Source organism: Alligator mississippiensis, chromosome 5 (genome assembly GCF_030867095.1).
Source record: "Alligator mississippiensis isolate rAllMis1 chromosome 5, rAllMis1, whole genome shotgun sequence".
Taxonomy (NCBI): Eukaryota; Metazoa; Chordata; order Crocodylia; family Alligatoridae; genus Alligator; species Alligator mississippiensis.
In genome coordinates this window covers 39812872-39837879 of record NC_081828.1, presented here as the reverse complement: position 1 = coordinate 39837879, position 25008 = coordinate 39812872, and the positions used below count along the sequence as shown (strand labels likewise).

The following is a 25008-nucleotide window of genomic DNA, read 5'->3' as shown; positions in this document are numbered from 1 at the left end:
CCAGACCTGGCTGCATCTCTGCTGGCTGAAGGGGGTAGCTATATTGGCACCCTCCAATGTGCCCCACCCAAGAAGTGGCTGCATCTCAGCCCCTGGAGATCTCCCTTTCCCTGTGCTCCCTTGGACTGCAGGACACGCAGGTCTGGGGCCATCACAGCTTTTATTGAGGGAAACAGGGATTAACCATACAAAATGCAGAGTTGGGGGAGGAGGGGAGGGTTGAGTTCACACCAGGGGCCTGGGTACCTGGACTGGTTGGGGGGCAAAATTAGGCATGGAGGGCTCCAGCCTGGTGGGGATCTGAAGGGGGTGTACCAGGGCCTGGGGCTTGAAGGGAGGGTCCCAGGTCACTGCCCCATCAACTGGGGGTCCTTATCTCTGCAGCAGTTGTTCCCCCCTATGCTGAAATGAAGCCCAATGGAGGGCTTGGGGGAGGGGTTGGGTCAGCAGTGGGTACAAGGTCAGGGGTACAGGGACACCCCCCCCCCCATGTCACATCTCAATCCAGACGGGTCAGACTGATACCCCCCCTACACAAGCCCAGATGAGGAAGAGGCCTGTCCAGCTGAGTGGGCACCTTGGATCCTAAAGGTCAGAGGTCACCTAGGGCCTTCCCCCACTTTTTCCCCTGCATCACAGCTCCCTCACTGCTCCTGTCGTTCAAAGATGGTGGCGATCATTCTGGGGGCGGGGGGGAAGAGGAAAGAATTAAGCTCCTTACTGCCCCATCCCCATCCCTCTTTAACCCCTTGCCTCTTTCTATCCACCCCCTTCCAGGATCTGCCCTTTTCCAGGATCACCAGGGGGCACTGCAAGGGGATGGGAGGTCACTCACTGAAACAAGGCCCCAGACATCTCATCCACTATGCTCCCTGCAAAACACAAGAATAGGATGGGGGGTCAGACCCTAGTAGAACCCCCTTCCCCATCCCAGCCAAGTGGCTATCAGGTGTTGGGAGTCAGGGGCTCACCTGGCTGGCAGGCAGTCTCACAGACTGGGCACATGTAGCAGAAGTGGCAATGCTACAAGGGAGACAAGATGGGCAGGTGAGTTACGGTGAAGGCACTGTTGGGAGGAAGCTCTCAGCACTAGGGGGAAGGTCCCAAGACCGGGCACTGTTTTGGGGAAGTTTGCAGCACCCAAGCTGTCATCCAGAGGAGCTAGCAGGGTTGGGACACTGCCAGGGGAAGCTTGCAACATGAAGGCATGGTCAGGGGGAACCTCGCAGTGTGGTGCACTGTCAGGAGGACGCTCACAGCACCAAGGCATTGCTGAGGGGAAGCTCTCAGAATCTGGGCACTGCTGAAAGGTAGCTTACAGAACCCAGGGCACTGTCAGGAGGAAGCTCACAGTATCAGGGCTCTATAGAGCTTGCACCAGACAGCACCAAGGCACTGTCAGGGAGAAGCTCGTAGCACCAGGGCAGTGTTGGGGGAAGCTCGCAGCACGTACCTGACAGGCCTCGCAGTAGGGGCTGGCATCACCTTCCAGGCAGGGGCACTTGTCACACTCCCCGCAGTGCTGTGAGGAAACACCAGGGGGGTGCGTTAATGCCAGGCTCACTGCCCCCAACCCTGGACCAGGGTGGGGGATGAGGGGACTGGGCAGACAGCCTCTGCCTCAAGGGTTGGGGGCTCCAGATGGGTCCAGGACTGTATTGCTCAGCAGCTTGGGGGGGGGGGGCAGAGATGCTGGGCCCCCAGGCAAAGATTGGGATGCAGCATGCCCACTTCCCTCAGGGAACCTTTGGAGGGTTGGGGGGGGTGTCCTTCAGGGTAAATGGGGGCAGAGCAGGTGTCTGTGGACACAGGCTGAAGTCTAGGGGGGAGCAGGGGTCGAGGGATAGGGCTGGGGTCTGGGGCAGATTAGGGGTCTGAGAGGCACAGGTCAGGGACTGCAGGGGGCAGAGTAGGGTCCAGGAGTATAGGTTGAGACCTGGGGGCACAGGCTGGGGTCTGCAGAGCTGGGCAGGGTCTGGGGGTGCAGCGTAGGGGGCACAGGGAGCCCTGCTCACCTTGCAGAACTCACAGTACTGGCACACGGAGCCTGGCTGGTACTCCTCCTCTCCCTCCTCCTCCTCCTCTGCAACAAGAGGCACAGCTACTGCCAGGACACCTGGGTTCTCTCCCAGCTCCTAGTGTGGGGAGGGTGTCTGATAGTTTGGGAGAAGGGGAGGGGCAAACCTGGATACCTGGGTTCTTGCTCAGCTCTCCAAGGGTAGGGGTTTGGGAGCAAGGAGTTCTGGTGGGTTTGAGCAGAGCTGTTCTGTGAGCCAGGATGCCTGGGTTCTCTTCCAGCTGTGCGCCAACCTTTTACCTGTCCCCTTCCATGAAGACAGCATCCACCCACCTCTCACTTCAACCCCTGGGAGATGTTGAACAGGGCTCCTACCGTTGGCCAGATTCTGCCCTCAGGGGGTGGGGGGCCCTGATTCAGTGATCAGTGCTCACCCCCAGCCCATAGGCACCCTACTGGGTTCCCCCAAGTGTCCCATAGGCAGCCAGGACACCCATGCTGCCCCATGGTGTGGAGCTTAGTCCCTATACCCTGCAGTTCAAATGCCCCCACTACCCCCAGCCCACCTCCCCTGGCCTGTGCTCCCACCCTGCCCTACACTACTTCAGTGCACACATCCCTACCCCATATGCCCCTTTCTCCCCATTTGGACCTGCTCTGCTCCCCCCAGCACTGTGGGTCTTCTGACCTTCCTCCTCTTTCTCCTCCTTGCGATGCTCTCGGACCCGGTGCCCTTCCTTGCCATGTCCTTCCTCTTCCTCCTCTTCCTCTGACTCATCAGACTCATCCTCTTCCTCATCCCTGTGGTGCTTCCTCACACCCTCTTCCTCATCCTCCTCTTCCTCAGACTCATCATCGTCCTCCTCAGTAGACTTGATATCATGACCATGGTGGTGAGGGGTGTCGTTGTCCTCGTCATCATTGTCATCCTTGTCCTTGTGGTGATGGTGGTGGTGACTGGGCTCATCCTCATTGCTGCGGTGGTCATCATGGTGATGGTGAGCATCATTGTCATCGTTGTTGTCATCATCATCCTCCTCCTCAGAATCATAGTGGTGGTGGTGCCTGTTACCATGCAGATGCTCTTTGTCACTGTGATGATGATGCTCCTTGTAGTGATGGTGGTGCTCCACCTCCTCCTCCTCCTCCTCATCGTCGTGGTGATGGCCATGGTGGCGGTGTTCATTGTCATCATAGTGATGGCCATCGTGATGGTGTTCCTCGTCGTTGTGGTGATGATGTTCTTCATCATGGCTGTAGGGATGCCCCTCATCGCCATAGTGATGGCTGTGCTGGTGCTCTCTGTCGTCATGGTGATGGCTGTGGTGCCCATGTTCCCTTTTATGCTGAGGGTGTTCTGCATCCTGATGGTTGTAATCACCGTGGTGATGTGGGTGTTCTATGTCATCATGGGGATGGGGCCCAGTGTCTCCATGCACCTCGAGAGGCTGCAGGGAGCACAAGAGGGCCAACAGCAGGCCCAGGTGCCAGGCGGAGAGGGGGGCCATGGCTCAGGCAGGCAGTGCTGTAAGGGGACTGGTGCAGCTGGGATCCGCGCCGGCCCCAGCCCTGGATGGCTCTGAGAGACGGGCCCAGGTGCCCCACGTAACCCTACGGCTCCAGCCAATGGCTGCCGGCCCAGCCCCCGCCACCCTGTCATGGCCTTATACGAGCTGATGCCCCCTGGCCTGGCTAAAATTAGCTCGCCCCTTCCCCCTCCTCAGCAGCAGCTGCGTCACCCTGGTGGGGAGGGAAGGCTGGCAGAGGGACCCAGCACTTGCCCCAACACCTGGATTTCCTCCCAGCTCTGGGTGGGGAGCAAGGTCTGGTGTGTTAAAGAGAAATACCTTGGGACCAGGACACCTGGGTTCTAGGCATAACTCTCTGATCTTTCTAGGGGAGGGGGTTGTTCCCTGGTATACAGCTTGTCCCAGCCCCTAAGTCCCTCCTGCCTTGAGGGGAACCTGGCTTCTGGGCAAGAATGTGCTGATCCAACCCAAGGGGAAAGGGCTGCAGCTGGTAACCGGATCCTAGGACCAGAGCTAAATATAGCACCTCCCCACCCCCACCCCGGGAGCCAGGCAAAGGGCTGCTGGGCACTCCCAGGGCAAAGGGATCAGGGACAAGGGTCCGCCAAGGACCTTGTCACATTTTCCAGTGTGGCTATGCAAGAATCCCCAGCAGGGGGTTGACACAGCTGGGCACAAGGTGCCCGGGGCATGACCCCCAGACACCTGGGTTCCTTCCCAGCTTTGGGAGGGGAGTGGGATGTGGTGGGTAGGACCAGGTGGTGGTGCTGAGAGCCAGGACACCTGATCTACCCTGGCTCTGAGAGTGGATCGGGGTCTTTTGGGATTCTGTCCTGCATCTGGGAATGGTGGGGGGGAGGATTGGATTGGGGTTGGGTTGTGAACCAAGACTCCTGGGTTCTGCCCAGGTGTTGGCCAAAGTGGCAAGTGCAAAGCCAGCATACATGGAAACGCACACACCATACCCTACCCACCCCCACCCTACCACAACACACTGAAAGGGCCTGACAGAAACACATGGCCTTATGGGCAGTGTCTGCTGGGGATGGAGGGGGTCACTGTGGGTTTGAGCTTGGTACAATAGCCTCGTGGCTGCCCTGAGTTCCCTGGGGAAGGCTGGAAATGGGGAGTCCCTTCAGATCAGGGCTTCATCCCCAACCCACCAGCACCCTTCTGAGGGGGGAGGGCTGAGTTTAGGGACCCTGAGAGTTGGGAGGACTGCTCCCTCCACTAGGGCAGGCATCCCACTCCCCCCATGCCCTGGCCTCTTCCTCCATACTCTATCCCTGCCCCTTGCACTAGGCCACGCCCCCTATGGTGGGCCCTACCCCCATGATTCCAACCCCCCCATCCCCTAAACTAGGCAATCCTATCCCATGCCTTTCTTCATGCCATATCCCCCTATGCCAGACCCCGCCCCCATGTCAGGCCCGCCCCATGCCACCTCCCTGCCCCAGGTGATAAGCAAAGGGTGCAGGGAAGGACTGTTCAAGGTGGAGCAGACTGTTTTCCTTGGCAGGGCAGCCCTAGCCCGCACCTTCCCCCCACTCCCCCAGCCCCTGACCCTGGGCAGGGGGGGCTGTCCTCCCCCCTACTCCACACACTCTCTGCTCCTCCCCCCCACCATGAGCTCAGGCCCCAGCCCTGACTCAGGCTGCACCCTAGGGCTCTGGGTGGGGTCCTGAGATCCTGCTGGGCCGGTTCTGCCAGGGTGGGGCCAGTTCGCAGGCAGGGCCCCTGACAGCTGCCTCCTGCCTCTGGGCCTGTGGGTGCTGCCAGCTGGGCCCTGGCACTTGCACACGTGGCTCCACAGCCCCAGCCAGGGAGAGTGGGGGGGCTGCCTGGCACCATGACCAGCATCAAGAGGCAGGACCAGGTACAGAAGCTCCCCCCGACATGCATCCTCTCCCCCCACCCCCACTAGGGCCTGGGGTGGGGCGGCAGGACATGGGGCACCGGGCATGGAGCCTGGGGGGAGGAAGGGTGGCTGTAGTCGAGATGGGGGGACACAAAGGGGCTGGGACAGGGTTGGGAGGTCCCTGGAGTGGGAGGCCATGGTGAGTGGGGGGCAGGACTGTGAGGGTGTTTCTGGAGTGAGAGGGACTTTTGGGGGGTCTTGAGGAGTTTCCTCTGGGTTGGAGGGTGCTGGGGCAGGGCCTAGGGATGGAGGGGGGGCTGGGGGGCCTGAGGGATTCTCTCTGGGTTGTGGGGGCTGGGATAGAACTGGGGGGTTCTCTAGAGTGGTGGGTCTGGAGGATTTGAGAGGTTGTCTCTGGAGCTTGGGAGATCTGATGGGTTCTCTCCGGGTTGGGGGCTGGGACAGGGATGGAGGGTTCAGAGGGGGTCTGAAGGGTTCTCTCCTGGGTAAGCAGGGCTGGGGGGAAAGCTGGGGTTGTCTGAAGTTAGAAGGAACTTATAGGTTCTCTTTGGGTTGTGGGGACTGGGGCAGACCTGGAGGGGGTCTCTGGAGTAGATGAGGCTGGGAGCCTGGAGGGTTGTCTCTGGAGGGGGCTGCTTTCTGGGTTGGAGAAGCTGGGCAGGGCTGGGGGGGTGCTTCTGTTCTGACCCCTCACCACGCTCTGTTCTCACCCACCCCCAGGCCTGGATCCCCAAACTCTTCAAGAAGAAAACCTGCACATCATTTGTGGAGGCACCTCCAGCCCCAGGGTAAGATGAATCCAGCCCTTCCTCCCCCCAAATCCCCATCATGGGGCTGCCCCCCCTCTGCAAACACCCCCCCCAGGAGGAATGGAGCACCCTGAGCTCTGTCCCCTTGGTCCCCATCCCTTCCCCAGCGGGGTGATGTCAATCCCAGGTCCCCATTTTAGGGGCTGTCATGACTGGTGCCCCCAGGAGCTTCCCAGTGCCCAGCAGGTTCCCCCTCTGCACCTCCTCCTGCCCGTGGGTGGGAGGAGCAGCAATGGGGGCTCCCACCCTGCAGCCCCTAGTGCCCCTGTGACCTCTGTGACCCCTGCCTGCCTCCCAGAGCCCCTTCCATGTGCCAGTGTGGGAACCCCAGGGACAAGCACGTCTCGGTGGCTGTGGAAGATGCCTTTGGCGCCTCCATTGTCAGCAAATGGGACTCAGCTCAACACACCACAGAACAGCCCACTGACGCCTATGGAGAGGTGGAGTTCATGGGCACCTGGGGCAAGCCCAGCAAGGTGAGGGGCTGCAAGGTGGGCGTGAAGGGCACTAGCAGGTCTGGGGGGAGGAGTGAGGGGTACCGCAGGGCTGGGGGGGGGCAGGGGGCTGTGGGGCAGGAGCGAGGAGGACCCCTAGATCTGTCCTTCCTCCCCACCACCACCCTCCTAGTTCATCCGCGTGTCAGACTCCACGGACCCTGCAGCCGCCTACAGCTTGGTAACCTGCTGCTGGAAGATCCCCCCTCCCAACCTGGTGGTGTCAGTGGTGGGGGGTGACAGTGACATTGCCATCCGGACCCAGCTGAAGGACATGCTGCGCAAGGGGTTGGTCAAGGCAGCACAGAGCACAGGTGGGTGTCCCCCTTTTTTTCCCTAGGGTTGGGACATTTGGGGGTGGGGGGGAGTTAGAGATGGGGGGGTGATACACAAGGATGCACAGATGCCTGGTGCTCTAGTGCACACAAGTGCATGCAAATGCCAGCATACACCTGTCCTTTGCATGTGCAAGACTTGCACACGCTCACAGGGAAGAGCCTCCCTCGTATGTTCATGCCCTGGGGCTCCATCATACATGTGGCCTGGGGGGAAGGGGTGTCCTTGTGCAAGAGTATCTGCATGTGTGTATGCCTTACCATGCACAGTGATGTGCACCATGATGCAGCCAGAGGTCTGCCAGTGCGTGTATGTGGAGCCCTCTCTGTGCATGTTTGTCTACACACTTACACTTAGTGGCTGGCTCAGACACATGTACACACACTCTGTCACTCCCTCCAAAGTACACAGAGTTCCTTGGTGCACAGCCATGCCATCTCCCTAAAGCTTGTAGAGAGCCTAGCATGTACAGTGTCCACTTGTCCTGTGCTTGTTGCACACTCAGGGTGTTCCTGGTTTGCCCTTGTTGTACTTAAGAGGTACATGTGGTCCACATCCATTTTAAGCTTGCTCCACACTCGGTGCATGCTTACGGCACGCTTGTTGCATGCAGACTGCATGCCCTTTGTATGTGCCATGCACACCCTTTACACACTCATTGCACACCCACTGCATGTGCTGTGCACACTCACTGCATGCTCACTGCACATCCTTTGCATGTACAGTGCACGCTCACTGCATGCTCTTTGCATGGTTGCTGCACATCCCTTGCACATACCGTGCACTTTTACTACAGACTCATTACACCCTCAATGCACACTGCAGCACACCCATTACACATGCTGTGAATGCTGTTTGCACACTCCCTGCATGCTCACTACACATCCATTGCATGCTCACTGAAAACTCACTCCATGCTCCCTGCACATCCATTGCAAGCCCTTTGTGTGTGCTGTGCACACTCATTGCACAGTCCCTGTACACTCAGTGCCTGCTTATCGATTGACTCTCACATGCTCAATGCACGTTCCTTGCACACTCACTGTGCACCTGCATACACAACCATGGCCCTGGGCCAGCACTGCACTGTTCCTGGCCTCAGTCACTGTTGTTAGCATGCATCTGTTTCCCCCTTCTCCCACAAGAAGGGTCAAGGCCCTGCCCATACGTCCCATATCTACATGTGACCCAGCAGCAGGGAGCACCGTGCCCAGGGCAGTCCAGGGAGCCCTGTCCAGGCTTGGTGGGGAGGGGGTCCTTGGAAGTGTCATGTAGCATGGCTCATGATGTGAGCATGTCCATGCTTGGGGGGAGGGGCTCTGGGCATGTATAAGCCCCCTCTCCCCCAACAGGTGCCTGGATCATGACCGGGGGGCTTCAGGCTGGGATTGGGCGCTATGTGGGGGAGGCCGTGCGGGATCATGCCACAGCCAGCACCAGCCCCAGTGCCCGTGTTGTGGCCATGGGCATCGCCCCCTGGGGCATGGTTGCCAACCAGGACCAGCTGATCAACCCCAAGGTGTGTGTGGGAGTAAGCAGAGGGCATGGGGGTCTTGGGGCAAAGAGGGCTGGGGAAGGGGGCAGGGCGTACTGGGGCAGAGGGGGCTGAAGGTACTGGCAGCCATGGGCGTTTGGGGGAGGGGGTGCTGGAGGCAGAGGGGGCTGGAAGCACTGAGGGGGGCAGGAGCTGCTGAGGCCTCGCTTGTGGGGGCTGAAGGCTGTGGAACAGGGGGCGGAGGTATGGGAGGGCAGGGATCACTGGGTGTCTGGCAGGTTAGGTGCTATAGAGGGCTTGAGGGCAGGGGAAGGTAGGTGGTGCTGGGGAAGACAACTTAGGGCATGTCTGGGGAATGGTGGGTGCTGAGTCAGGGTCTCGTGGAGGGTGAGGAGCAGCCCTGTGGGTGCCTGGCTGACTGGCCCCTTTCATTCCCTGCCCCCCCCAGGGCTCATTCCCTGCCCGGTATGTCCGGCCCCTGCCCACCCCCGAGGCCACCTGCACAGCCCTGCCCCTGGACAGCAACCACTCGGCCTTCTTCCTGGTGGATAACGGGACCCACGGGCACCCAGGGGGCCAGAACCGCTTCCGCACCCGCCTGGAGGGACACATTGCCCAGCAGTGTGTGGGTACCAGCGGTGAGTACCTGGCCTGGCTGGGCCACAGGTACCATGGTTATTCCACCCTCCTACAGGTGCCATGGTTACCCCCAGACCATCGTTACCTTCCCCATCCAAAGTTACAGTGATTCTCTCCTACACCACCACTACCATCTTTGTTACCATGGTTACCCATCCCAAACTACAGAAAACCTGGACCAGACCATGGTTACTGTGGTTACCACCCCCACTCCTGGTTACTACTCCCCTTCCCCCTGGCCACTTATAACACTTATCTCCCCTACAGGCCACTGTTACCATGGTTACCCCTCCAAGTACAGTTCCTCTCTGGTTGTTCCTAGTTACCTTCCAGTACCTAGTTGCTTCTCCTCTCTATTCTGTGGTTACCATGGTTACCCCTCACACTGGTTACAAGGACTGGCCATTCCCTCCCCCCCAGCCTGGTTACTATGGTTACCCCTTCTCTTGTCCCACAGTTACCATGATTACCCCTCACCCTGGTTATGAAGACTGGCCATTCCTCTCCCCTAGCATGGTTACCATGATTAGCCTGGTTCCATGGTTACCATAGTTACCCCTCCATGCTTAACCTCAGGACTATTGTTTTCCCCTCCCCTGTTGTCTCCCCTCCCCCCTCCCCCCTGCAGGACAGGGCAGCATCCAGATCCCTGTGCTGGTGATGCTCATCGGGGGTGATGCCTCCATGTTCACGGTACTGGGGGAGTGGCATGCAAATCCCAGGGACCAGAGATGGGGGTGGGGGAGGGTCTGTGGGGTCCATAGTGGGTAGGGCACCAGCCCCTGGGGCAGTGGGGGGAGCAGGTTGACACAGGGTCCACAAGCCGGGGGGGTCCCTGGTGGCTGCTGAGTGTCTCCACCCCACTGTCCCCCATCTTGCCCCTCAGCGTGTGTTGGAGGCTGTCCAGGCATCCATCCCCTGCCTGCTGGTGGGGGGCTCTGGGGGAGTGGCTGATTGCCTAGCCCAGGTGCTGGCTGAGACCCAGCCTGGGGAGCCCGTGCGGGCACTGGCACAGGAGAAGATGCAAGACCGTTTCCCACCCAATGACCTGCTACATCTGGCTGAGCAGGTACTGAAACTGGGGACCCAGGTGTCTGGGCAGGTTGGGGTGTGGAGGGATGGACATAGAGCCCTAGGCATCCGTGTGAACAAGGGTGCATGGGGGGACCCAGGTGTCCTAAAATCATAGAGAAGCAGAACTGAAAGGGACTTCCAGAAGTCAGCTAGTCCAACCCCTGCCTGGGTGGGATTTAATGTCAGCCTTCAACTACCTGAGCAGGGTTTCAAAGAGGAGGGAGCTGGACTGTTCTCAGTGATAGCAGATGACAGAACAAGAAGCAATGGGCTCAAGTTTGAGGGAGGGAAGTTTAGGTTAGATATTAAGTAAAACTTTCTCACTAGGAGGGTAGTAAAACACAAAGCCTTGGCTGGGATGATCTAGTTGGGGCTGGTCCTGTTTTGAGCAGGGGGTTGGACTAGATGTGACCTCCTGAGGTCCCTTCCAACCCTCATTTTCTATGATTCTATGACCACAGCAGCCAACGTCCTGCTGCTGTAAAAGGTTGTTAATCCAATATATGCACAGGAGAACCGAGGCAGAGGCTATGTCTCCTGGTACAAAGGAAGACACCCCCCGAGTCTGCACCAACCTGACCAGGGGTAAAATTTATTCCTGACCCAACTATGCTGATTGGTTTGACCCTGAGTGGAGGGGCCAGACTCTCTAGCCAGGAACCTTCAGCCTAGTCCCATCAGGAGCCCTGGCGCAGCCCAGTCACAGTTCCCAGCCTGGGCTGCAGCCAACACCCAGGGCCTCTGAGGGAGGCTTAAAAACATCCTGACACTTGTTATAGAAAGTGTGGAAGGAACAAGTGGCAAAGCCCAGAAGCCTGAGAAATCCCCATAGCAGAACACAGGCAGAGCTACACCTAGATCATCCCTGACCAGTGCCTGTCCAACCTCTCCTTGAACTCCTCCAGTGATGGAGAGTGCACAGCTCCCTCAGTCAATCTAATCCACTGACTCACTGCTCTAACAGTGAAGTGTCATGGCAATGGTGGTGGTTGGAGACCCACATACTGGAGGGACAGGGTGCTTGAGGACCCAGATGTCTGGGATGAACAGTAGGAGGAGTCTGGGTTGGGGGAGAAATGGGAAGTGACAACCTCAAGTAGAACCCAGGCATCCTGTGGGGTGAGTGGATGATTGGAGGTGCAAGATCCCTGGGACAGGTCCTAAAGGAGGGGTCAAGGATGGGGTCCAGAAGTGGGGTTGGGCATGGGGGGTATTAGGAGCATCAAGGTCAGCAGTCCCTCTAAGCTGCGTGGTGTGTGCAGCCACACAGGCGCGCCTGGCATTGCGGCATGAGTGCGTCTGCCTGGCCATGCATACCACACAGCTTAGAGGGAATGCTGATCAGGGTCCCTCCACAGTGATGGGGTAGTTGGGGTGCTAGGAGGGGGGATTCCCAACACTGATGGAAGGGGCATCAGAGATCTGGAGGGAGCACAGAAGAGATCCATGGTGGGGCTGAGGCCCCAGGACAGAAATAGGAGTCCAGGAGGGTGTCTGACCTGCCCACACACCCACCACCATCACAGGTGGAGAACATCATGGCGCTGCGGGACCTCGTCACTGTCTACTCTGATGAGGAGGGGGTGGACGAGTTTGAGACCATCCTGCTTAAGGCACTGGTGAAAGGTGAGACGACCCCCCTCCCTGACTCCCAACAGGACCTCCTCCTTGGGCACCTGGTGCTTGGCCCCAGACAGCATGTGCCCCTGCCCACTCCCCTCCAAGTACCTAGTGAGGGGCTGAGCTCTGAGTGACCCAGATGGGGAGAAGCTGGGGGTCCAGCCCCCTTGGCCAGAGGGGTCTTGAACCCATGCCACCCCCCAGAAGAGACCCTGGTGCCCTGGCCAGCGCTGGGTTGAGTGGGAGCCCCTGTCCACCCCTTTTGAGCCCCAGGGGCAAGAGGCCTGGGGCATGAGGGAGACAGCCAGAGGCCTGGCTTGGTCAGACATGGGTTCAAATTCCCCCAGGCCAGGCCCCTCCCTGGGCTAGTGTCTCCCTCCACTGGGATGATGGAGCTCCCCACACCATCACCAAATATCTGCACTGGGGAAGCAAATCCAGATAAGCCCCAGAGTGGAGGGGCAACACCATTCATACAGGATCGGAAGGGGGGAGCCATATCAGGGGTGCTGGGGGGCAAGTGACCCCCTCCCCCCACAATCTACTCCCTTCCCAGCCTGCCGGCGCACTAGCGAAGCCACCCAGTACCTGGATGAGCTGCGCCTGGCCGTGGCCTGGAACCGGGTGGACATCGCCAGCTCCGAGCTTTTCCGAGCTGATGTCCACTGGAAGGTGAGTCTCATTTGGTGGGGAGGGGGAGCTGGCAGGTGTCCCCCTCCTGTCCCAGGGGCCTAGAGGGGGATGAGTCTGGAGAACAAGGACCTACCTTGGAGGAGGAGCTGAGAGTGGGGACTCCCTGAGAGCTGGGTGGTCCTCAGGGAAGAAGTTGGGAGTGGCGAGCCCCCAGCCCCTTGAGCTGAATGGGGGAAGGGGTACCAATGCTGGGGTGGGTACTAGTGTGTGCTGGACCATGGCTAATGATGCTCTCTTTTCTCTCCCTCCCCCCCACACCTGTGACCCTTTGACGCCACCCCATCCTCCCTGCACCGCATCCTCCACCCCTCTGCCCCCAAACTTGCCCCCCACCCTGGCAGCCCTCCCTGCTGGTAGACCCTATGCGTGATGCGCTGCTGGGGGACCGCCCAGAGCTGGTGCGCCTCCTGGTAGAAAACGGATTGGACGCAAGCGAGTTCTTGACCTGGGGGCGCCTGGAGGAGCTGTACAGGGGTGCCCCTGAGACCTCGCTGCTGTGCCAGCTCCTGGAGCGGCGCCAGGGGAGCGCTGAGCCCCCACCCTCCCACTATTTGCCCCTGGGCACGCATCCCCATGATAGCCGCCTGCCCCAGGTGGCTCGCATCCTGCGAGAGCTTCTGGGAGATGCCTGCACTCCCTTTTACGCTGCTGCTGGGCACAAGGGGGCTGGGGTATGTAGGAGGCAGTGGGGGGACATGGGAGAGGCAACATATATCTTTTGCACTGGGCTGCAGCCCCCTGGGTGCACTGGGGGGGCATTACTGTGGGGGGTAGGAGGTGGGGGGAACTGGGCTGTAGTCCTCTGAGGGTACAGTGGGGGGGAGGGGCAGCGCACTAGCCACAGTGCCAGCCTGGATCCCCTGAGGTTCCCAGGAAGCAGGAGGGCATGGGGGTGGGGGGGACAGAGGGAGGACAAGATGTGGGGCTGGTGGAGGGATAGAGGGGCTTGCTTATGGACAGGGGGTGCCACAGATGGGTGGGGCTAGGGAGCTGGGCAGGCAGTGGGGTACTCACTGCCCCCCTCTTCCCTCCAGCATAAAGGGGCCGTGGAGGACAGGGACCCCCTGTACTACAGCCAGCAGTCCCCAAACCCCTGGACTGACCTCTTCATCTGGGCCTTGCTGCTGAACAGGGGCGAGATGGCCATGTATTGCTGGGAGATGGTGAGGGGTCGGTCAAGGCAACATGGGGTAGGAGGGACCCTAGGGAGAGGCATGGAAGCCTCGGGGGGGGGGGGGCGTTGGGGCACCTGGGGACCAGGGTCCACAAGGGGGGATGAAAGACCCCTTGGGGGTAGAGGCCCCAGCGTACAAGGGCGTTTGTGTGCTAGGAAACCCCCAGGCCTTGGATGTGGGGAGCTGGGTGGGATTTGGGGGTCCACCCCAAGAAATTCCATAGGCCCTGGAGGGGGGGGGGCTGGATGGTTTTTGGGGTCCCCCCTCACCTGCTGTCTCCCCAGGCCCCAGATGCAGTGGCGGGGGCCCTGGCGGCTGCCTCCATCCTGCGGCAGCTCTCGCACCTGGAGCAGGAGGCACAGGAAGCTGCGGCCATGAAGGAACTGGCGGCCAAGTTTGAGGGGTTGGCGATAGGTGGGTGAGGGGGCCAGTGGGGGGGGGGGTCTGAGTACCCCAGGACTTGCGGGGAAGAAGGGCCCCATGTTAGACCTTTCACCCCCAAATTGTGCCCCCTATGGGGATCTTGGAAAGAGGGGTACTAGGGGGTGTCCAGCATTAACTCTTTCACTCCCACAGGCCTGGTGGGTGATGAGGAGTCCAGGGTGTGTGCACACACGTGTGGGGGGGGTGCATGTGCACGTGCATGCCCACAACGGTGGGTGAGGGCTCACTTGTGCACTGTTAACACTTTCCTTTCCTTTCCCCAAGCCTAGTAAAATGGAGGTCAGGGGAGCATCCCATGCTAACCCTTTCACTCCCACAGGTCTGGTGGGTGAGGAGAGTCCAGGGTGCACACTCACTTGTGCACCACTAACCCATTTTTTTTCCACAAGTGTGGTGCGTTTGGGCCCAGGCATGCTGCCTTCATTAACCCTTTCATTCCTACAGGTCTGGGGGTTCATGTCCCACATTAACCCTTTTGTTTCCACAGGCCTGGGGGCAATAGTGTGTATGCGTGTGCATGTGTGTGATTAACCCCTTCCTTCCACTGGTGAGAGGTGGGGGTCAAGGGAGCTCCCACATTAACATTTTCACTCTCATAGGCTTGGTGGGTGATGGGAGAGTGGTGGAGAGATCTCACGTTAAACCTTTCATTCCCATGGGCCTGGTGGGTGGTGAGGAGTCTGTGTGTGTCTAATCTGTGTGCATCTATCCTGTGTTAACCCTTTCCCTCTCACAGCTGTGGTGAGAGGGGAGCGTCTCACCTTATCCTTTCCCAACCCCAGGCCTGGCTGGGGACAGGGTGAGAGGAGGGGGTCAGGGAAACACACTGCTTGAACCCTTTCTCTTCCACAGGCATGGTGGGTGAGTGCTACCGGAGCAGCGAGCACTGGGTCCTGCAGCTCCTGGTGCGTCGTTCCTGCCTCTGGGGTGGTGCCACCTGCCTCCAGCTCGCCCGCCAGGCTGATGCTCGTAGCTTCTTTGCCCATGATGCTGTGCAGGTGTGTCCCCAGGGGAGGGGGTCAGAGGAGGCAGGAGAGGCCTTTGCCGGGGTGGGGAGTCCTGCGAGTCTTTGGGTGGAAAAGAATCAGTGGATGGGAGGAGGGGGAAGGATGAAAGGAGGGGTTCCTCATGGAGGTCATGGGTGGGTGGTGAGAGCAGAGGAAGTTCCTACCCCCCAAGCACTGACCCCCCCTTCATCCCCACAGGTGCTACTCACCCAGAACTGGTGGGGTGAGATGAACCGGGGCACCCCTGTGTGGCAGCTGCTGCTCACCTTCTTCTGCCCTTTGCTCATATTCACCAACCTCATCACCTTCCGGTGAGTGCAGTAGCGGGGGTGGGGATGGGGGACACTGCTGTGGGGAAGCTCGCAGCACCAGGGACTCCATCTCAGTGTCTCCTCCCCCCACTGCAGCAGGTCGACGGAGGAGGAAGGGTCCCCAGAGCCCCTCGGCACTATGGAGCTGAACAGCATAGATGTTAATGAAAAATCCTCCACGAGGGGCAGCCTGGAGGGGTACAGTGGCGGGCTAGGAGGAGGGCTTTAAACTGGGTCCCCAAGACATTGAGGGTCCCGAGTACTGTTGTATTCTGTCCCCAAAAGGCAAGAGCGCCCCTCCCTATTCCCCTCCCTCTTTTCAGGACATTGATATAGGGAAGCTCACAGCATTGTTCTCCCCAACTTAATCCTCTCCTCGCCTGTGGGTTGGAACCCCCCCACTCTCTGTTCACACCTTCCTCTCCCCCCTCCCCCCCAACCAGGTAGGCCCCCTGAGTCCTGCTCAGGGCACTGCTGTGAGGAAGCTCATAGTGTTCTCTCTCCATACTCAGACTTGCCCCTCTCCTCACTGGCATTGGCAATGCATAGGGGGTGCATGTGCACCCCCTGAGCGTGGTGGCGCACCCCCTGTGAAAAGGCACTGCCAACACTCACCACCCCCACCCTCCCCAGCTGCCAACACCACCGGCAGTGTCTGCAGGTGATCCGTGATTGCTGCTGGCTGCTGCCAAGGCTGCCAGCAGTGTCTGCGCATGATTGCCGACCACTGGTTGGCACTCACCACCTCCCCCACCCCCAACAACAGTGCCCCTCCCACCCCGTGTTCATGCTCACTGGTCAACCTCCATGACCCCTGCCTCTCAGGGCACTATTGTGACAAAGCCTACAGCATCCCCCTGTTCACAGCCCCCCTCCCCATTTGGACCCTCCCAGCGCAGGGCACTGCTGTGGGGAAGCCCATGGCACCACCCTGCTCACAGCCCCTTTCCCCAGTCAGACCCCCAACCTCCCACATACACATTCAGGGCACTGCTGTAGGGAAGCTCATAGCATTCCCCTTATTCACATCCTCTCCCCACAGTCAACCCTCACTCGCTTCTTTCAGGGCACTGCTATGAGGAAGCTCGCAACATTCCTCTGCTCACAGCCCCTCTCCCCACAGTGAACACCCTCCCCCTTGAAGCTCAGGGAACTGCTGTGGGGAAGCTCACAGCCTTGCTCCCATCCCCATGCTGTATCCACAGGCCAGATGTGGTGGGGAGCCCCGCAACCCAATGTGATAGTAAGGACTGGCTGCAGCGATGGCACTGGTTCTGGGGGGCACCAGTGACCACCTTCCTGGGCAACGTGGTGATGTACCTGTTCTTCCTGCTGCTCTTCGCCTATGTGCTGCTGCTGGACTTTGCGCCACCCCCACCCGAAGGCCCCCACGGCCCTGAAGTCCTGCTCTACCTGTGGGTCTTCAGCCTGCTATGTGAGGAGCTGCGCCAGGGCTGCTTTGCTGGGCACCAGCCCCTGCCCCAGCGCATCTGTGCCTACTTGAGTGACTCCTGGAACCAGCTTGATCTCACTGCACTGCTCCTCTTCCTCATGGGTGCCATATGCCGGTGAGGTCTGCCTGCCAGGCGTGGGACTTGTGCCTGCAGGGCCTGCCCCCTCTACGTGCACCCCCTGCCTGGGCACTGTGTCCCCTAGTGGTCTTCAGTCCAGGCATGGTGCCTTCCAGTCCAGGCTTGGTGCTTCCCATGTGCCATCCTGCCTGTGCACCGTGACCCCCCACCCAGGCAATGGTGCCCCATATGTGCTATACAGCCTGAGCACTGTGCTGGTTGGGGGGAGGCTGGTCATGGCCCAGCTGTGAGGAGGGCTGGGCTGGCCACACTGGGGATGGGGTTTGGAGAAGCACAGGTACTAGCCGTACAGAGGGCCCCTAGGGTCTCTCATAGGGTCTCAGCTGGAAAAGGGTTGGTGAAGGGGGAGGGTCCCACCTGCCTCAGCATCCCTGGGGAAAGGTTTCAGGGGGTGCCCAGGCTCATGCCTTTCCCCCTTGGTCCCTCCAGAATGTCCTCCTGGACATACGAGTCTGGGCGCACGGTGCTCTGCCTCGACTTCATGGTCTTCACCCTGCGACTCATCCACATCTTCGCTGTCAACAAGAACCTGGGCCCCAAACTCATCATCGTGGGCAAGATGGTGAGGAGTGGGGCAGTTTGGAGAGGACCAGAAAAGGGGGCTCTGATGGGTGTTGGGGAACAGGTGCCATGGCGAGACTTTGGGTGCCCTACAGTAAGGGGATACAGGGGGATCCTGATCAGGATGGGATGCTGGGAGGGTCCCTTGCTGGGGCCAGTGAGGGAGGTCTGTGTGCTGTGGGGGTGGGGATCAGGAAGGGGTACCCTGGGCTGTGGGGGGTTCCCAGGCTAGGGCTGGGTTTCCTGGTCTAAGGGAGGCCATGGAGGCTTGGGGGATGCTATGTGGTCTGCTCCAGAGGTCCCATAGGGGCTCTGGGGGTCCCATGGAGTCTCTGGGGGGTCCTGTGAGGGTTTGGAGAGTTCTGTGGTATCTCAGGGGGTCCTGTGGTAATTTGAGGGGCTCTGAGGGTCTTGTGAGAGTTTGGGGGAGTTCTGTGCAGGATTAGAAGGTCTCTTGAATGTTTGGGGGTTCTAATGGTAGCTCTGGGGATCCCATGGGAGATTGAGGGGTCCTGTGAGGTTTCAGGGGGGTTCTATGGGGCTATGAGGGTTATGTGGGGGTTTAAAGGGTTCCTTTGGGAGACTGGGCATCCCATGGGGATTCGGGGGGTCCTGTGCCAGGCTCTGATCCCCCGCCCCACCTCCACAGGTGAAGGATGTCTTCCTGTTCCTCTTCTTCCTGGCTGTGTGGCTGGTAGCCTATGGGGTGACCACGGAGGGGCTGTTGCATCCACATGACCAGCGCCTGCCCTGGATCTTCCGCCGTGTCTTCTACCGCCCCTACCTGCAGATCTTCGGCCAGATCCCCCAGGAAGAGATGGATGGTGAGGGCCTTTGTGGGGACAGATCCAGCCCCAGGCTGGGGAGCACTGGCCTGGTGGGAGATTTCATAGATTTCATAGACATTAGGGGCTGGAATGGACCTCGTGAGATCAAGTCCAGCCCCTCTGCCATAGGCAGGAAGTCAGTTGGGATCAAGTGATCCCAGCAAGAAAAATATCCAGATGTTTTCTGAAAGAGTCCAGAGTAGGTACTTGCACCACCTCTGGGGGGAAGTAGTCTGTTCCAGACCCTGGACACATGCACCATAAAGAACATTTTTCTTATGTCTAGTCTAAATCAGCCTACCTGGAGTTTATGGCCGTTAGACCTTGTTATCCCTTGGGAAGCTCTGGTGAACAGGTGTTCTCCCAGGTCCTGATGTACTCCTCTTATATAATTGTAGGCTGCTACCAAGTCCTCCCGAGCCTTCTCTTTTCCAGACTGAAGAGTCCCAAATCCCTCAGCCTCTCCTCATACAGCCTGCCCTCCAGGCCTTGGATCATACAAGTGGCTCTCCTCTGGACTCTCTCAAGCTTTTCCACGTCCCTCCTGAAGTGGAGGGCCCAAAACTGGATGCAGTAGTCCAGATGTGGCCTCACCAAGGCCGAGTAAAGCAGGAGGATGACATCTCTGGTTTTGCTTGAGATGCATCAGTAGATGCACACCAGCTTGGTTAGCTTTGCCAGCCACAGCATCGCATTGGTGACTCATAATCATCTTGTGGTCAATCAGGACCCCCAAGTCTCTTTTGGTCGTGGTGCTAGCACACGTAACACTGCCAAGCTTGTAAGTATGTTGAGGGTTCTTCTTACCGAGGTGCAGTTCCTTACACTTCTCTACATTGAAGGCCATCAGGTTTTGGTCAGCCCACCTTGAAAGCGTGTCCAAGTTGGCTTCTATTTCCACCCTGTTCTGCAGTGTGACCACCCTCCCACATAATTTGGTGTCATCCACGAACTTTGCCGGTTCGCATCTGACTCCCGACTCCAGATAGTTAATGAAGATGTTAAAGAGTACTGGCCCAAATACTGAGCCTTGAGGGACTCCACTGATCACCCTGCACCATGTTGATTTACTCCTGTCAACTAGTACTCTTTGCGTCCAATACCGTAGCCAGTTACCTAGCCATCAGACCATAAGATGATCAAGGCCACAGTTCCCCAGCTTAGTCATGAGGACATTGTTGGGAACTCAGTCAAAAGCTTTCTTGAAATCCAGATATATGACATCCACGTCATCTCCCTTGTCCAGGGCATGTGTTATCTGGTCGTAGAAGTTGAGGTTGGTCAGGCAAGACCTGCCAGTCACAAAGCCATGTTGGCTGGCATTCAGAAGCTTGCCTTCCATTAGTATGGTGTTGATGGATTCCTTGACAGTTTTCTCCAGGATTTTTCCAGGGATGGACATCAGACTGATTGGTCTATAATTCCCCGTGTCATCCCTCCTCCCTTTCTTGAAGATCACAAACCACATTGGCTCTTTTCCAGTCTTGTTGGACCTTGCCCAAGCACCACAAACTTTCAAATATCTTTGCCAAGTGGGGTGCAATGATGTCTGGCAGCAACTTCAAGACTCTCAGGTTCATTCCATCCTGGCACATGGACTACTGAATGTCCAGTTTCTCAAGATGTTCCTTCACCTGATCCACATCAATTTTGGGCCTGCCACCTGTTCCCAGGATGGTTCTTGTCCTTTCTAACAGTGTGATTCTCTTGGGAGGGTGAAAAACCATGCGAAAAAGTCATTTAGGAGATTGGCCTTTTCTTGGGTGTCGGATGTCAACTGTCCCGTCTGATCTCGCAGGGGTCCAATGCTATCTTTTTTTTTTTTTTGACTTCCCACATATCTAAAGAAGGACTTTTTGTTGTCCTTGATCCCTGTAGCTAGCCTGAGTTTGGTTTGTGCCTTGGCTTTTCTGGACCACTCCCTACAGGTGCAGGTGAGTGCTGAGTAGTCCTTTTTGGTGATGCTTCCCATTTTCCAACTGGTGTAGACTTCTTTTTTGAGTTTAATGAGGGGCTTAGGGGTGTCACTGTGGGCTACTGACCCCCATTCCCCTCCCCACAGCGGCCCTGATGAAGGCCACCAACTGCACAGGGAGTGCGGCGGAGGACTGTGCCAGCACCTATGCCAACTGGCTGGTGCTGGTTCTCCTTGTTGTCTTCCTCCTCGTCGCCAACATCCTGCTGCTCAACCTTCTCATCGCCATGTTCAGGTACTGCTGAGGTGGGAGGGGGAGGGAGATGCATGTACAGGGCATGGGTGTGGAAGGTCAGGCCCTCATGCATGGGGTGAGTGCAAGGATCCTAAGCCCTCGTGCACAGGGCAAGTGTAAGGAACCAAGGCCCTCGTGCATGGGTAAGTGTGAAGGGTCTCAGGTCCTTGTGTGTGGGGTGAGAGTGTGAGGATCCCAGGCCCTTGTGCGTGAGGCATGTGTGTAAAGATCCCAGGCCCTTGTATGTGGAGTGAACAGTGTGTGAGGATTCCAAGCCCTCAGGTCTGGGGCAAGTGTGCAAGGCTCCCAGGCTCTTGTGCAGAGGACAAATGTGACAGGATCTCAGGAAGTTGTGTACAGTGCATGTGTGTGAGGATCCCAGGGCCATGTGCGAGGTGAGTGTGTGAGAAACCCAAGACCTTACACAGAACAATTGTGCAGTGATCCCAGGCCCTCATGCACAGGGTGAATGTGAGATCCCAAGCCTTCATGCATGGGGTATATGAGGATCCCGGGCTCGTGTGTTGTGCAAGTGTGTGAAGATCCCAAGCCCTCATGTGTAGCATGGGTGCATGAAAGTCCCCGGGCACTTTTGTGTAAGGCATGTATGCAAGGATCCCAGGTGTCAGTGCCTGTTGGTAGGGAGCATGTCAAGCAGACAGGACGTGTGTGTTTGCACAGTGAGGCAGTGTACTAGCACATGGGCACGATGGATCACCAGCATGCCAGGGGGCCATGAGCGGGGGGGTGCTGTGGGCTGTGAGCATGTGAGAGCCCTGAAAACACACATGGGGCCTATGTCACGAGTGTATGAGGGGCCCATGAGCATGGGGGACAGGGAGGTAGGGGTCCTCCTCCACCTAACTTTCCCCCCCCCCCTTTTCCAGCTACACCTTCTCTAAGGTGCAGGGCAACAGTGATATCTACTGGCGGTCACAGCGCTACAGCCTGATCCTGGAGTACCTCAGTCGTCCTGCCCTGGCGCCCCCCTTCATCCTGCTCAGCCATTTGTACACCCTGCTGCGCCCCCGCACCCGCTGCTCCCGCAGCCGGCACTTCTGTGAGCATGGGGCTCAGGGGAGCTGGGAGCAGGTGTGGGGTGCAGAAGGAGCAGGGGACTGGGGGGGAGCTGGGGGTAGGGGGTGGGGAAGGGACATGGTGGGAGCTGGGAGCTTGCAAGGAAGGGTTTGGGGGTTGGGTAGAGCTGGGGTTGGGGGAGTTTGAGGGGAAGGGAAGCTGGGGTGGGAAGGGAGGGGTTGGCATTGGGGATCTCACTGAAGGGCTGGAGGCACTGGGTTGATTGACCCTGACACTGTCCTCAGCTTGGCTCCCCCTTTCCTGTGTTCTGCTCTTCCCCCTCCCCATGTGAAATGTATGTGCGCCCATGTCCCCATGCAAGCTCATGCACATGACCTCCCTTCTCATGCAAGCTCACACTCCCCCACCCTCGAGCACAGGGGTGCTTGGAAAGGTGCAGGAGCCCATGCCTGAGTTGTGCAAGCCAGCCCACATCTGTACCCATGCCCTTGTGCAACCTTGCACACTCAAGTGCCCTCGCCCCCCCTGGGTGAGCTTGGAAGAGCCACACTCACACTGTGCGAGCTGGCACATATCCTGTGCCTTCCCCCTCATGCAAGTCTCTGCTGTTGTGCCAATGCACACATCTGTGCCCCCACCCTCACGTGAACTTGCAGCACCCCCCAACTCCCTGCTCCATCCCCACCCCACGCCCCGGGAAGTCCCAGGCTTTTTAAACTAGGCCCAACTGTAAGTTACTTTCAGCCCCTTTCCCCATGTTAGCTCCCATGCCCTGCCTGCATGGTTCTTACGTGTGTGCATGGTCCCTCTCCCCCTGGCCCGGATGCCTGGGTCCCTGGCAGCGCTGGAGCTATCTGAGGAGCAGGATGGGCAGCTGCTTACATGGGAGGCGGTGCAGAAGGAGAACCACCTGGTAGCACTGAGGCGCCAGAAACGTGAGAGTGACACCGAGCGCCTGAAACGCACCTCCCAGAAGTGAGGCGGGGCATTGGGGAGGGGGGCTAGGGAATGGCTGCGGGGAAAGAGGGGTGCAGGGGGGAACCCTAGGCAAGGGGAGACATAGAGAAAGTGGAGGGGGTGGGAAAAGAACAGGGGGTCACTGATGGAGCCTGGGATGGGGTGCAGCAGAAGCTCTGAGGTAGAGGGGCTGGGGGGACCCCTGAGTGACCCCCATTCCCTCCCCCTACACAGGATGGACCAGGCCTTGAAACAGCTGGCTGAGATCCGGGAGTCAGAGCGACACCTCAAATCCCTGGAGAACCAGGTACCCGGGTGGCAGGGGGTGGGGGCTGAAGGACCCCATCTTGGGGGGGGGGGGAGGTTGAGGAGGCAGGAGAGGGGGCTCTCTATGTCAGGGTCTCAGGGGAGAGGGTGCCGGAGGCAGTGGGGGGAGGAGGGTTGGGGGTATAAGGGGCAGAGGGAGGGAGTGAAGTAGGCTTGGGGGCACTGAAGCTCTGCCCCCCCGACCCACCCAACCCCCCCAGATGGAGTACTGTACGCAGGCTCTCTCCTGGGTGGTAGATGCCCTGGCTCAGAGTGACCTAGGGAAGAAGCACCAAGACCCTCCCATGCTCAGAAAGGGTAAGTGACCCCATCCTCCCTGGGCTCCTAGCCCCCCGCCCCCCCACCCCCCGCAGGATGTCCCCTACTCCCCAGTCTCCATCTCCCTCCCCCTTGGATGCAGGCTGCCCCCTCAACCCTGGGACAGGGTCCCCCCATAAGCAACCACCCTACTCCCACCCCAAGAACCAGGCCCCTCGGGGGGTGGGGCAAAAATGAAGGGGTTAATTGGCTCCTTCATATATTAGTGTCCCCCCCCAAGCTGCAATGTGACCACCTCCTGCCTGTCCTAATTCTGTCTGTCTCCCCCCAACCAGAATGACCCACTCCCCCAACTCTGCCTGGACCAGTGAGAAGATGGGAGAAATGAGAACCCAGGTGACCAGGCACCTGGGACCTGCTGGAATCCAGGACAACCTCTGTAACCTCACTGTGAACCCAGGTGTCTGGGTGCTGTGCACTTTCTGAGGGGCTGGAGTTGGAACACCCCCCCCCCCCCCCCCAATCATTGCACTGGGAAGCCAGGAGTCCAGCTACCAGAGACTTTCCCTGTGGGGCTGGCATCCAGGATCCCCACCCCTGTAGACCCAGGTGACTGGGTGCCAAAGGACCTTTCAGAAGGGAGAAGCAGAGGAAGGAGGGAAGTTGGGGTATCCTGCCCCCAGCACTGCCCTCCATCCACTCTGGCAGGAGCCTCAGGATCTTGAATGACTTGAATTCTTTGATTAAATAAATATTGATTGTTGCACACCATGAGAACCAGGCCTGGGGGGCAGGGGCTGGGTGAAGTGGGACCCCCCCCCATGCCAGGATCCTGTGCTGGGAACCTCTGATACCCTGCCACTAGCACCCCTCACCTTGAGAGGCCTAGCAGAAGGGTGCCCTGTGTGCAGGAACCCAGGACTCTGAGCTAGCCTGGGGGCATGAGAAGGCCCCTACAGCGTCCACTTTGCCTCCAACCAAAATCCTCATGTGGTTCTCCCTAGGCTCCAGAGCAGCTGTACACCCCCATGGTCCCCCCAAGGACCCCCTAGACTTTCCCCTGGCCTCAGGGTGCCCTGCTTTGGGGTATCTTCTTCACCTACCACTGCCCCTCCCTGCCTGTGGCACCTACCACTCTGCCTCTCCCTCCCTGGACCCTCTCCCCCATGCTGGTGTGTGCCTAGGGACCCTTTTATAATGAGATGACTGGCTCTGTGGAAGTGGAGAGGGCAGTGGATGTGATACACCTTGACTTCAGCAAGGCTTTTGGTATGGTCCCCCTCAACATTCTCACAGGCAAGCTAAGGAAGTATGGGTTGGTTGGATGAATGGACTGTAGGGTGGATAGAAAACTGTCTGGATCATCAGGCTCAGAGCCTAGTAATCACTGGCTCAATAACTATTTGGAACCTGGCATCAAGTGGAGTGCCCCAGGGGTCAGTCCTGGGGCCAGTTTTGTTCAGTGTCTTCATCAATGACCTGGAAAATGGCATAGAATACACCCTCAGCAAGTTTGCAGATGACAGCAAGCAAGCTGGGGGGAGCAGTAGATACACTGGAGAGTAGGGTTTAGATTTAGAGAAATCTTGACAACTTGGAGGACTGGACCAAAAGAAATCTCATGAGGTTCAATTAGGACAAGTGCAAAGTTCTGCACTTGTACCAGGGCATTGTTCTGTCCTAAGTAGGCAACCAACTGGCTAAGCAGCAGTTTTG

General features: G+C 58.6%; 2 protein-coding genes across 4 annotated transcripts; one reads left to right on the top strand and one right to left on the bottom strand.

Moving 5' to 3' along the window:
• Positions 1–149: 149 nt before the first annotated feature.
• HRC (histidine rich calcium binding protein) lies at positions 150–4826 on the bottom strand. Its single transcript, XM_006274909.4, has 6 exons — positions 2706–4826; positions 2016–2083; positions 1454–1522; positions 972–1023; positions 836–872; positions 150–681 (listed from the first exon to the last, which is right to left on the bottom strand). Exons 1-6 carry the CDS (start codon positions 3523–3525, stop codon positions 645–647), a joined length of 1083 nt encoding a protein of 360 aa, XP_006274971.1. The 5' UTR covers positions 3526–4826; the 3' UTR covers positions 150–644.
• Positions 4827–5219: 393 nt separating this feature from the next.
• On the top strand, positions 5220–24058 carry TRPM4 (transient receptor potential cation channel subfamily M member 4). 3 transcript variants are annotated; one of them, XM_059728177.1, is made up of 25 exons: positions 5223–5422; positions 6146–6213; positions 6533–6710; positions 6862–7042; positions 8417–8583; positions 9008–9197; positions 9827–9891; positions 10085–10267; positions 11799–11898; positions 12449–12564; positions 12927–13256; positions 13620–13775; positions 14045–14174; positions 15057–15202; positions 15410–15522; positions 15619–15720; positions 16728–17090; positions 17544–17676; positions 18325–18499; positions 20565–20712; positions 21600–21772; positions 22593–22725; positions 22942–23014; positions 23235–23331; positions 23628–24058. In XM_059728177.1, the coding sequence occupies exons 1-25, from the start codon at positions 5396–5398 to the stop codon at positions 23630–23632; spliced, it is 3552 nt and encodes a 1183-aa protein (XP_059584160.1). In that variant the 5' UTR covers positions 5223–5395; the 3' UTR covers positions 23633–24058. The 3 variants fall into 3 exon arrangements, with proteins under 3 accessions (XP_059584162.1, XP_059584160.1, XP_059584161.1); XM_059728178.1 differs by having other exon boundaries at positions 5225–5422; positions 13620–13748; XM_059728179.1 differs by lacking the exon at positions 15619–15720 and having other exon boundaries at positions 5220–5422.
• Positions 24059–25008: the final 950 nt, after the last annotated feature.